The sequence below is a fragment of the Populus euphratica genome, unplaced genomic scaffold (genome assembly GCF_000495115.2).
Source record: "Populus euphratica unplaced genomic scaffold, PopEup_1.0 scaffold58.1, whole genome shotgun sequence".
Classification (NCBI taxonomy): Eukaryota; Viridiplantae; Streptophyta; class Magnoliopsida; order Malpighiales; family Salicaceae; genus Populus; species Populus euphratica.
In genome coordinates, this window is record NW_011499864.1 from 225396 (window position 1) to 239259 (window position 13864).

The 13864-nt window shown below is 33.2% G+C and overlaps 1 protein-coding gene across 2 annotated transcripts; it reads right to left on the bottom strand.

The window, feature by feature from the left end:
* Positions 1-10633: 10633 nt before the first annotated feature.
* Positions 10634-13079, bottom strand: LOC105125624 (heterogeneous nuclear ribonucleoprotein 1-like). Of its 2 annotated transcripts, none has more exons than XM_011026149.1 (3): positions 12924-13079; positions 12649-12884; positions 10634-12107 (listed from the first exon to the last, which is right to left on the bottom strand). In XM_011026149.1, the coding sequence occupies exons 2-3, from the start codon at positions 12868-12870 to the stop codon at positions 11076-11078; spliced, it is 1254 nt and encodes a 417-aa protein (XP_011024451.1). In that variant the 5' UTR covers positions 12871-12884; positions 12924-13079; the 3' UTR covers positions 10634-11075. The 2 variants fall into 2 exon arrangements, with proteins under 2 accessions (XP_011024451.1, XP_011024452.1); XM_011026150.1 differs by having other exon boundaries at positions 12649-12881; positions 12921-13079.
* Positions 13080-13864: the final 785 nt, after the last annotated feature.

Below are 13864 nucleotides of genomic sequence, written 5' to 3' on the forward strand. Positions count from 1 at the left end.
CTCAAGGTGATCTAGGTACCAATATCATGTTAATAAGTAGCCTTTATAAAGGATTAGATTGACGTTTAGCACAAGCAGATTCAACAGTACTGTTAGGTAAAATATGATTTTTAAGTGAGTTCTTTACACTTCAAATTTTCATCGGTACATCACTTTCTTGTGAAATCCAAATTTTTGCTGGGTCATTAAAATAGTTCTAATAATATATTCAAAAACTATATATTACGTAGGATCACAAAATATTATTTACATTATTCTTTATCGTAACTTATTTTCAACCTTCCAAAACTTGCTCTTGCTTTCGTTTTCACCTCCATTACCATCCCAGGGTATCTGTCTTACTAAATGAAAGCTAGCTTTGGCTCCTTTTGTTTGCGCTATAGCTAGTTCACTGTTCACTTGCCGACTCTAACTCACTGCTGACAAACCTAGAAGCAAGGAAGCAGCTAGCATCAAGAGATGTCTTCATCAAAGAAAATACCCACTAAAAACAAAGAGAAAAACGTTGGAGAGGGGAAGGAAAAGGCTATGAACTGCACGAATTATTCCCAATCCAAAAAATTACGTTCACATTTCTTAGTAAAATTCTGGTGGGCCGCTTTCTTGCTGTCCTGGAGAGGAGAAAACGTCCAAGAGCTATCACTAGAATCTATAATGCAGGAAAAATGTTAAAAATTAAGCTACAAATCCAATGCCAGCAATGATGCATGCAGCATCTGCTATTCGGCAAGAAAATCCCAAGTCTACATATATGAACACATGCATATATCAACTAGCTATACTTAAGCACTGGTCATTGCTAATTATATATTCCACACTGATGGGGAGGTAGGGCAACAAGGCTCTGTTGGTGAATACATATGGTAGACGAGGTCAATGCATGTGCTCCAAGTTACAAATGTGCTGTGTAGGGTTACAAAATTATAGTAAAAGATTAGCAATTTGTAGTATATATATTTCTATATGTATATGAAAACAGGGCCTATGAGGTTGATTGATGTCGTTAAACCACGAATGCATTACTGTTACGTCACAAAATAAATATTAATTAATTAAATAAATTAAGAGATTTTATATATACTAAGACTTTGTACATCAATAGGATAAGGATTTAAAGGTGTTAACTAAACACACCGCAATTAAGATTCTTAATTGTTTTATAAATTATATTTTTTTAATGCATTCAACATGAGTTGTTAGGACATGCATAATCACTATACATGAATAATGATAAATCATCATAAACTCAATTTATTATTAGTATTAGGGTTTTCATAGTAGACAATATATCAATATTAGAATTTGTATAGAAGTTAACGACAGTACCAAAAAGTTAAAAAAACTTTAACGAAATATTGTATTGATGTTTAGAGAAAATACTACAAGAAAATTATTAAATAAAAATGAAAATATTGACATAATAAATATTGTCGGTAAATTATGGTGACATTTACCAATAGAAAATGACGTCGTTGTTTCCCTCAGTATTCTTTAGCAGAAAAGTTTCATCAATAAATACCATAAAAGTTGCAGTTGGAAATCAATTAATGAAAAATATAGAAATATAATGTATCACTGTTACAAATAGAATTACCGTTAAAATATAATTGTCGCCAATATTCATTGGTGAATTTGTCAGTAATACTTACAAACCCCTCCTCCTTTATTTTTTTCTACTTATTCCTTTTTTTTTTTTTTGTAAAAAACAACACATTTCCCTCTTATTTTATCATAAATCAAGCTCTTATCATCATAAATTTGGTTACCCTAACACTCAATCTATCAATATCTATGTTCTGGTTTAATTTGTTTTTAAATAGACCTATCCATTTTTTGCTGTAACCCATTTTTTTATGTTAATATTTTGACATTTTTATGTAATATATATAGTTTGTTTGTGTGTTTACTTGTTTTATAGCCTTTTCTTACATGAATCTATTATATGAATGTATAATTTATTCATGTTAGAGTTTGTTTGAAATTTTAAAAAATTATATTTGTTTGTCATTTGATGGCGTTGTGTTTGATTTTAGAACTTAGATGTTTTATAATGAAATAAATAATAAGTTTATTAATGGGTACATTTCACATTTTGTTAAATTTATTGTTAAGTTGTAAATTTAGGTAAATTTGAAAGAATTTGAATTTTTCAGAGAAAATTGATAATCATTAAAGGGTACAATTAAAACTAATTAAATAATTTTAAATTCAACTAATGATTGCTAATTAATTGAGTACCGATAATTTATTTAGTTCACGTTATTAATTAATACATGTATCAATATTTTATATGTGTTTCATATAAGTAATAAATTATTATTTCTGGAAGTATCGAGTTTCACTCAAAGAATTGTGTAGGATGGATTATTGTAATGAAAATTTTTTATTGTGTAGGATGGATTATTGTAATGAAAAAGAAAATTTTATTAATTATGCACTATAAAATTTAAGGAATATTAGTGGAAATAATATTAGATATTTATGGAAGAGGTGTAAAAATAAAAATTTTCTTAATCCAGATGTTACAATTCATGTTATACAAAAAGGTTTCATGAAAAAATACTTGTGCTAATTTGTACACGGAGAACTGTATCTTCCTTACTAGACCATGGTAGAAAGGATGATTAGGTCAATATATAGTTCTATCAACATGCATGGAGTTATAAATGATAATAGTAATCGTTATAGGAGTATAGTTATAGATGCAATGAGAATGAATTAGGGTTATACAAGTGACTGTTTAATTCTAGATGAAGAACTAAATGCAGACGTAACCAAGTTTTTTAAACTTTTAAAAGATTCTGACAAACAATTATAGGATATGTGTACAAATCATAATAAATTATTGGTCGTTACATAGGTATTCACCATCAAGTCAGATTATAATCTAAGTTAAGCCAATTATGATATAATTTTTGAAAGAACATGAAGCATTTTACTTGAAGGGAATAGGCTGGAAAAAAAAAGAGCTTTATACTAATAAATCCATCATAAAACCCCTTAGCCTAGGATACCAAAATAGAAACAAGTGTCCAAACTTCTGCATGTTGTACTAACTTGAAAATAAAGATTTAAGCGAGTGCAAAACTTATGAGCATACTCGATATAAACCCACAACTAGCAGGGGAAGGACTCTTGTTTTACATATAAAATGAATATACTTTCCAATCAATCCTAGAATATAAAATTTATTCATATCTCTAGATACTATTGAGCATATGACATGATGAATGAAGTCATGGTTCACCCTTTTGATATTAAAGTCTAGAAGCAGTTTAATAGGGTGCATTCTCAATTTTTAATGGAATCACAAAACATATTTGTTAGATTATGTATAGACGAGTTCAATCCATTTAGGTCATTTGCTGCACAATATTCTTCTTGGCAAGTGATACTCACAGTTTACAACTTGTTACTAATCATGTGTATGAGACTGGAGTTTATATTTTTATATATGGTCATACCAATTCTTAATAATCTAGGTAGGAATATAGATATTTGTTTTCGACCATTGATTGAAAAATTGAACCAGTCATGGTTATTCAGGACTTTGATGTATGATATCTTGAGAAAACATGATTCTCATGTGCATAAGATGGTTTTTGGTTGAAGAAAGCATGAAAAATTAACATGTTTATATTGTATGAAAAATAAAAAGATCTTTACTTTAACAAATAGCAATAAAGTTTATTATTATTATTATTATTATCAAAAGTTTTTGCCAATTGATCACAAGTATAAAAAAAACACTTCTTTGTAGGTAGAGTTAAAATGGATGTTGCCCATCAGTACCATTGGGTGAAGAATCATATGACGTGGCCTCACAATATGAGGGCATTGTGTTTGGTTTTCAATCAGTTAAGCAGAAGTTTCCTAATTTTTGTGTGACCTATAATTAGATAAAACAAAGTATTTTTTAGAAGCTTTCTTATTAAAAGACTAATCTCCTCTTTTATAATCTAGATGTCATGCATAGTGAAAATAACATGTTTGGATTATTTTTAACACGATGATGAACGTGAAAGGGAAGATAAATAACAATATGAAGGTTATAATGAATGTACCTTTGTTTTGTTACCATAAAAATATGAAATTGATTTATGATGGGTCACGGGTCACAAAGCCTAAAATCAGTTTTACCTTAGATAAGAATGAACAGTTACTTATCTACCAATGACATAAGAGTCTGTATTTTCCTGATGAATATGCTTTGACAATATCTAAATTGGTGAATTTAAAGGATGACATATTACATGGAATGAAGATTCATGATTGTCACATATATATGCAAACACTCATTCCACTTGCTTACTAGGATTTATTGTAAAAAAAGATATTAGATACACTCATAGAAATCAATTATTTTTTTAGAGATATATGTTCTAACAAGTTGCATACCCAACACATGAAGAAGCTTGAACTAAATATCATTCAAGTAATATATAAATTTAAGATGATATTCTCTCCTTCCTTCTTCGACTCAATAAAGCATTTACTTATATATTTACTATTTGAAATAAAACTTGAAAAGATTATCCAGTACAAATAGATGTATTTGTTCAAGAGGTTAAGGATTACACATGTATTCTAATTAAATTTCTATTTTCTTTAGGTTTTAATTTAAAATATTCATTTAATTTCATGCAGATACTTGTCCAACCTTAAAAAAAGCTAAAATAATGTGTATGTTGATTTTTTGATATGTGAGGCTTATATTATTGAAGATATCTCAATATTTATCTTGTACTATTTTGAGTCTTATTTGAAAACAAGAATCAACCTTGTTTCAGGACATGATGATGATAGAGAAGTGCTTTTAATTGTGGATTTGTCAATATTTTCTCATCCTAAAGGACTTTTATTAAAAAAAATAAGGAGAATATACTTAACAAAAAACAAATTCAGGCATGCATATAATTATATGCTATTCAACTATGATAAATTAAGACTTTTTATTTAGTAAGTATAATATCAACATGTTATTTAAACATTTTTTATCTTATACTCTCATAAACTAATAGATTGATTAATTCCCTGTAAGCAACATCATTATTTTTACTATCTCAAAATTCATATCTGACTGAATTTTAAAATTTTTAATTACAAGATGAACAATTTGCCACATGGTTAAGAACACATATAAGCAATATGTAATAATTTTTAACTCTTATAATACTTAATTTCATTATATCTTTCTCTTTAACTATTAATGGTTGTAATCTTGTACTAGGTTTATCAAATGGGAGGGATTGATAGTGGTAGTTTGAATTTACTATATTTGGGTCCTAAAAGAAAGTCAAGTGCTATAATAGGTATTTTATCAATGGATATATCTTTCATACTAAAGAGTATATTCAGGGTAAAAAGACCTACAATAGTAGAATTTATATTAAGAGATTATTTTGTAATGAGTTTAAAGTTGATTATTATAGGAAGTTGGAAAAGGTTATTGAATTGCAATACCATAGCGAGCATAATAAAGTCTTTTTATTCAAATGTTATTGATATGATACCACCGATATAGGAACTAGAATAGATTCTCATCATGGTTTGGTTAAAATTAATACAAAGGTTAGACTTCATAACATCGACGATGTCTTTGTTTTTGTTAAGCAATGCCAACAAGTATATTACACGGACACTCCTTCCTTTAGAAATGATTGTTCTAGGATTGATTGGTTATCCGTAGCAATAACCAAACCTAGAAGTCAAGTTGTTTAGGATGATAACGATGAAGTAACTATAGGGAAAGATGTCTTTTAACTTGATGAGTTAGTTAATGCATATCGAGTTGACCATCTGCCAATTTAGAATAAAATTTCAACTTCATATAGATTATAATCTTTTTATATTAATATTGAGAAGTTAAATGATATATTAAGAATTAATGGATATATGGAAGTCAATAAAGATAATGAAATTGACAAGTTTCAATTCAATGAAGAAAATTATGATGGACATGGTAATGATGAGATTGAAGAAGAAAAAGATAATTCTGATTAAAATTATTTTGAACTAATTTTAAATGTAAAATATCAATATAAAATGAAATTAGATAAAATAAGTAGAATATAACTCAAAGTATCATAAAGGTGAAGTTACACTCCAACTCCTTCTCTTTACAAAATAATAAGATTCATGTGCTATAAAAACACTATGAATCCTTTCAAATAAATATTCATAATCTTCATTCTCTATTGCATACATATTTGAGAGTATCCTTCTCTATAATATTATTGTACCTTTTCTCTTTAAAACTATATTTCCTTAAGCATGTAAGAGTCCCCACATCTATCAAAAGAAATCTTTTACAGGTACTGGTCACAAGTCACCTTGACCTACCATGTGTTTGGTATTGTGGTAGCTTTTATGGTTATTGTTTGAAAAAAATTGTTTTATAAAAAAAGTACTTTTGGATGAGGTTGATTTGGTATTTATATATATATTTGGTTAAAACTATGGTTGAAATTGAGGTTAAATAAAAAGTAGTTTAATATGTTTAGTTAAAAATATTTTTCAAATTGAGATTATAAAATAACTAAAAAAGATATATATATATATATATATATATTGATAATTTTTAATTTAAATATTATAGATTTAACTACTGCTATTACATCTTGAAATAAATAATAATTTCTATAAAATATTTTTTCTTATTTAATTAAACTATCTATAATTTTATCATGTGTGAAATTCATTTAACAAAAACTACAGTTTTCATAGTTTTTTGAGCATGCAACAAAATCAAATCATCAGGAACAAAATTAGAACTATTATCAAATTCTGCAAATGTTATGTCATCATGCAATCTCCTTTTAATTTATATAGTGTCATTAAATAATGTTAAATACTATTTTTTAATAAAAATAATTAAAAATAAAAAATTAGATTTATTTTTTCAGGATTGGACCTGATTCAATACATTTAGGTTTGGATCGGACAGAGTCCAATCATGAACAGTGGAGACTATTCACCATAGTTTTTAAAACCCGGCTCGGCCCGGCCGGTTGACCCGGGACCCGGGGCTGGAACCGGGCCGGGTTGATGAAAAAATAAGATAAGCCATGACCCGGACGACCCGGAAACCCGAACGACCCGACAAAACCCGGTCAAAAACCCGGTGGTAACCCGTTGACTTTTATTTATTTTTTTATTAAAACGACGTCGTTTTGAATTTTTTTTTAAAATAGAAATTGACCCGGCCGACCCGTTCAACCGGGTCAAAACCCGGAACCCGGGCCTTGGACCGGGCCAGCCACCGGGCCGGGTTTAAAAACTATGATCATGCGTGTTAAAGGATAAAAAGAAAACCTTGGCTCCTGCTGTGTCCAAACCAAAATCCAAAAATAAAAATCACCCTCAATATTTATAATTTTTTATATGTTTTTCTAAAAATAAATTAGGATTAATGGCTAGATATATCCTCATATGGCGAGGTATTCAGGCTTAGTGAATTCTAGAAGTTAGCGAAAACACATCATAGCAGCTTAGTGAAAAGAGCAGTAAATTCAAGTATCTGTTGCTCCTGTTTATAAGAAAATAAATATCTATTAAGAATTAAATTATAAACACATTATAAGTCAGAATTTAGAGAGCTGAATGAATATAATCGAGGTCATTAATTGCTTAATAATCTCTTAAATATTAATTTCTTGCATGTCAACGTAGACAAGAAGAAAGGTTGAGAATCACATCACAAGTTCACATGTATTATATAATAAATAACTAGTTGTATAAAATATTAGTAGCTTGTCATTGCATGCGTCATCATTATTAAGCATGGCTCGATACAACAAATCAGTAACTCGAGATGGAACCCTAATTGTTTTTATTTCAAGTTAAATTAAAAAAAAAAAAAACATTGACTTGGTATGTAAGATATTTAATGAAAGAGTTAACCAAGCTCAACCTAACTAAACCTAACTAGGTTAGCAATTAAAAAAAAACAATGTCGTTTCAATAAAATAATTGAAAGAGTGACCCGGTAACTGAAACCCTCTTTTGGCTCTTCCCTTGAAACATAGAGCTCAAAGAGCTCCAATGGATGCTAGCACTTTGGAGTACAATTTCCTGACAAGAATATTAATAGTTGTGTCTGAGAATCAAACACAAGTATTGATCCATGTTCTGCTTATGCTATGCTATGCAATGACAACATCTCCAGTGGTGTCTTGACAACAACTGGTTGGATACATTGTATAAATCACTCGTGAATGCTAGCTAGCTAGCCCGCGCGCTTCCCATAGGCTTTGTCATCTCGAAAGGGGAGGAACAGGTAGCCATGGTCAACGGTGGGAATTCAGGCTATCTAGCGATTGCCAGTCCTTGTCATTGTCACGGTGGTTAAAGCTATAGTGACCTATCTAGTTTCTTTTGTGTGATGGGGTTCTTGAAATCCTTGTGATGATGGTTTTATTTGGGGCTGAAGTTTTTGAAATCCTTGTGATGATGGTTTTATTTGGAGCTGAAGTTTTTTTTTTTTTTAATTATCACTCGGATTTGACTAATTAATGAGGTCTAGGGGCTGACCCATCAAGTCATCGAACCGGGTTGAAATTTAGCCGAATCAACTTTCTGAATAGATTGAAAACAAAAACAGCCCGAGCCTACCTCCATATAGACGAGGCACCACATCAACATGTGGAACAGGGTGAAGCTTGATAGCTATGCTAATGCCATAGCATTGCGCCTCTGGAATGTAGCTTGTGGATTTTTGCTTGGTCTTACTCATCGGTCATTCTTATGAGCGTGGTGGTACTGGATGGAGCTAAGGTGGATTTGGCTGTGCATTCGCACAAAAGGGCCTTTAACCCACATCCACATCCAAACATGAAAAATCTTTCGTACCAAATCCACTACTTAACCTAACTTGCGGAAGAAACTGGTCAAACATTGTCCTGATGTGGATGCAATAATGCAAAGAGCCGATGGATTAGAAGTTGGTCCATTCCCATTTTCAGCCAAATAATCTTTCAACAACAGTCGAATCAAACTCCGCCACACGTCGACTAGAGGGCCTGTTACTCGTCAGAAGACAGGAGGAAATTGTAGCAGTCAACAACATCCTCCACATCCAGAACACAAATTCTACTAACATTTAACCAAGCCCAAAATCATAATGATCAGGCTTGTGGAACTTGAAATATAAAGACCATCGTCATTGCCGGTCAAGTAAACATGATTACAACCAAATCACTTGTGTCTCCAAAATACCATGCCCACAGCCCCATGTGTATTGGATACCTAGACGTCCGTTACTGGCCTTAAGGGCATTACTTATAATATCAAGCTTCATTTCGGTGTAAGGATCAGGTTTGTGGAACTTGAAATATAAAGACCATCGTCATTGCCGGTCAAGTAAACATGATTACAACCAAATCACTTGTGTCTCCAAAATACCATGCCCACAGCCCCATGTGTATTGGATACCTAGACGTCCGTTACTGGCCTTAAGGGCATTGCTTATAATATCAAGCTTCATTTCCGGTGTAAGGATCTGAAAACAACAGCTTCCCTGTATGCTTCCTCTCACCCTTTCTGCAGGTGCCCCCAGCCAAAAAAATAAAAAAACACACTCATGACTGATCCCAGCACTGCACAACTTTCAAATTCCAAAACTCATGGCTGATGCACAGCTACTAATCTTGCAGTTTTTGATATATTTGTAATGTTCATTTGTATCTGATCTCACAAGAATACATCAGTCCAGTTTCATGACAGGCTTCAGCATGCTTAATCACAAGAACCTAAACTAAAAATGAGAACTCAAATGGGATCAGCACGAAAAACATTGGTGGAAAAAGGGATTTGCAGATGATAACAACCAAAGCAAGAGCAAAAATAATAGAGAGCAAATAATAGTGTGCTAAGTAGGGACCGGTAAGAAGAGGAATAAAAGATGACAAGGTACACCGTTTCTACCAGACAATGCAGCTGTCGGGCACCACTCATTCTAGAGATTGATCTACTAGCATACACCCAGAACTGAAGTACAAAATAAATGTTGAAATGCAAATGATAATTAGTTATTACAGAAGGACTAACTAGTTGAAACCAAGAATCAATGACGTAGACAACTAATGAGCTAAAATGAAACCAAGTTCTTTTTTCACCAAAACTTCACAGGCTTTCATACACTTTTCTCTCCCAAAAGAGTAACTAGTTCTATATTGGTAGCTCTAAGAAAGGAGTGAAAATCATATATATATATATATATAATGAACTGGGAAAATTATAGCATCCTTCAACCTTCACAAACCACACGTTCAGAATGGGAAGACTTCAGCACCACTCTAAAATTTGCTTGACATATCTGGTGAACAAAGCATCATTAGCAAGCTCAATTTAAATTACAGTCCACGCCACAAACCCAATCACCACCTTTTGAGTTCCATGAGTCCCAAACTGAAGTTGAAGACTCTCTCTCCTGTACAAAAATTGCAAATACAGGAGGAAATTATTATCTCATCACACAAGATTTTACTACCAGTATGGTTACTGCTTCTACTCTCACAAGGTAGGAATCTATGTGAAGAGCTCCAGCACAGTATCCTCAAACTTCAATACATTTTAATATCTCTACCCCTCAATCTCAATCATGCCATAACATATGTAAAAGCTGAGCAGTACCGCTATGAAAATCAGACTTCTAATAACATATACTCAAAATAGCATTGAATACACACAGATCAACAGATGCTAACTAATAAAGAGCCTTCAATCAGATGCCTACATAAGCAACATCAATATAATAACAGAAAAGGCTCAGAACAACACTCCAAGCTTAAACAGATAAAGAGGTAAACAATTAAACAAAAATACGACTTGAAGCTAACAATTGTGACTTGAAAAGCAAATGCTATCAGAGAAATGATGTAACTACTACTTGGAACTACTAGCGATTATATACTAGCAGAAAGCAAGTGCAAAATACAACTGGGTTAAAGCAATCCAGCCATTCCCATGATTTGCTGCGAGCATACTTCCATCCTTCCACTACTGAAAGAAGACTAGATGCCTAATTATGAATTCTCACAAGAACCTGAAGGCATCATCAATTACTGATGCGATGCCTATCTTGAATGAGCCCCACCGTAACCACCAGAGGCTTGTGAAGGATCAGACCTCCAGGCTTCATTTGCATATCCTGAATTCCCATTACTGTCACCATAGTAGCTCCCACTCCCCTGTTGCTCTCCCCCACCAGCTCCATTGCTGGCACTGCCATTTGGAGCATTCCCAGCACGCCCTCCAGTAGCTCCATAGCTACCAGAATAAGGTCCATCACTTCCACCATAATTACCATAACCATAGCCTTGATTTCCATACCCAGACGCTCCAGCTGGATATTGACCCATAGGAGCAGAAGCAGAACCACCGCTGCCAGAAGCACTCCAGGGGAATGCAGCCCCATAGCCTGCATTTGCACCATAGCCGGAAGCACCATAACTCGAAGGAGCTTGGCTGCCCCAACTATTTTTTACAGCAGCAGACATGCCATACACTCCCGTACCATATCCAGCATTTCCGCCACCATAACCACTAACACCATAACTACCATAATAACCAACTCCACTGTTTGCTGCTCCATAACCATAACCAGGAGCAGCATATCCAGAATAAGGTGGGTAACCACCTACAGAAGTTTGGGGCTGCATGTACCGGTTTCCATCCATTCGACCATCAGCTGCATTTACATTGGCTCCGGCGGAGCCATAACTACGATAGCCACTACCACGCCCCTCACTACCTGGATTTGCATCTTTCGGGAGTGCTCGTTTTACCTCTACAAGTTTACCATTCAACTCATGAAAGGTCTTCTGGAGTACATTATCAACTGCATCTTCAGAATCGAAGGTGATAAATCCAAATCCACGAGGCCTTTGAGTCTGCTGGTCATACATTACTACAACATCATTTACATGACCATAACTTTGAAAATACTGACGGAATCCATCTTCTGTCACGGTGGAAGGCAAGCCACCAACAAAAATCTTTTTCGTCCTAAAATCCCCTGCACCACCAGAGCCTCTACCACCATTAAAACTCCCAGTTCTAGATGATGTATGCTGTTCTTCTCTCGATAAAGCCCTTTTCGCCTCCACCTATATTGCCAATGAACAAAATTAAAACTCCTAAAAAACAATCTCACAGTCCAAAACCATTTACTTTACAGAAACAGATTAAATCCCAATATTCCTGCACACCAAAACAATACTATAAATCTCAAATCAACCACTGGTGAGCTGCTCCATGAAAAAAATTTATTTTTTTGTGTGACGCTAAACATTAAGAAAATATAACAAGAAAAAACTTCAACAATATACATGAACCGTTGGATATGTAGGACCTACAAGCGGGTCTCCCTCTAAAATCATGATCCAACGGCTCGTGTGTTCTTGGAGTTTTTCTCTTCTTGACATTTAGCTAGCTAGCATTACTCGATTTTTTTATTTTTGCAGCAACTTTCATTTTGGACAACAAACAAATAAATAGATAAATAAAATACAAGAAACCCATAAATCCAACGAAAAAGCGGGATAAATCAAATGTATAATCAATTCAAATCATATCAAATAGGGAACGAATTAACGGAAACCCAATGCAGCTTAAGCCCCAAAGAAGAGAGAGAGGAAGAATAATTACAGTACGGCCATCGATGGTGTGTTTATCGTGAAGAACAGGATCTAGAACGGAGGGATCGGAGAAAACGACAAAACCAAAGCCACGAGGACGACCAGTGGTTTTGTCACGCATTATGACAACCTGAGAGACCTCGCCGTACTGGTTGAAGTGGTCTCTTAGCGTGTCTTCGGTTGTGTCCCATGCTATTCCTCCTACGAACAGCTTTCCTTCGTCCGAATCCATTCTCTTCTCTTCTGTGCCTTCGTCCGAATCCATTCTCTTCTCTTCTTTGCGTCTGTGTGTGTGTGGAAGCAGTCAACTGAAAGTTTTTCAGGCTGATGTTACTCTTTCTGACTCTGAGACAGAGAACGGAGGAGGAGGAGGAGCGTGGGAGTTTTTGGGCTAGGGTTTGTTTATTTTTCCGATGCCTTGCGGGCTTTTTTGTTGCTTTTGCTTTTGGCTAACCAATCAAAGAAGCTGACCCCTCTAAACAACAATCTAATTATAAATAATGATATCCGAACAACATCTGGGGTGGTGGCGCAGTTGGCTAGCGCGTAGGTCTCATAGCTTCTGAGTTATCCTGAGGTCGAGAGTGCGAGCCTCTCTCACCCCATTGCTAATTTTTATGCCCTTCCTTGAAGCTTGTCATCTCAATTATTACAATAATATGTACCGAGCATATAATTTCTTGTTCTAATTTAAAATTGACCGGAGCTAGCTACATTCCATTATACTGGTTGAAATGGTGGGCAAATTCAAATTAAATATTATTTATTGACGAATATCTAATTAATTCAAATTAAATATTATTTTAGAATGGTGGATAAGTCTCTTGAATGCGACAAATGATGGCTAAATTTACTTAGATTAATTAAAATTAAATGTCCACTTCATTGACCGATCTTTGGATCAATCACCAGATGCCTTTTGCACCCCCCATCTTCAACGGTTCATATAAAAGATAATAATATCTTTGAAGTTTAGTTGAAGCATAAAAAAATGTATTTTTTTTTGTTATTTATTTATGTTTTTATTTTTTATTTTAAAAATTGAAAGAAAAAATCATTAGAAACTATAAAAAATGGAAAATCAACTTTTGAATCACTGTAGTATCTAGTTAATCAGCTGATAATAGAGAAATTAAATAAAAACCACAAACAAGAAAAATTCAATTATTATTTTTTTTTGAATTTTTTAAATATATCAAAATATCTATTGCAAGTGAAAATAAAAA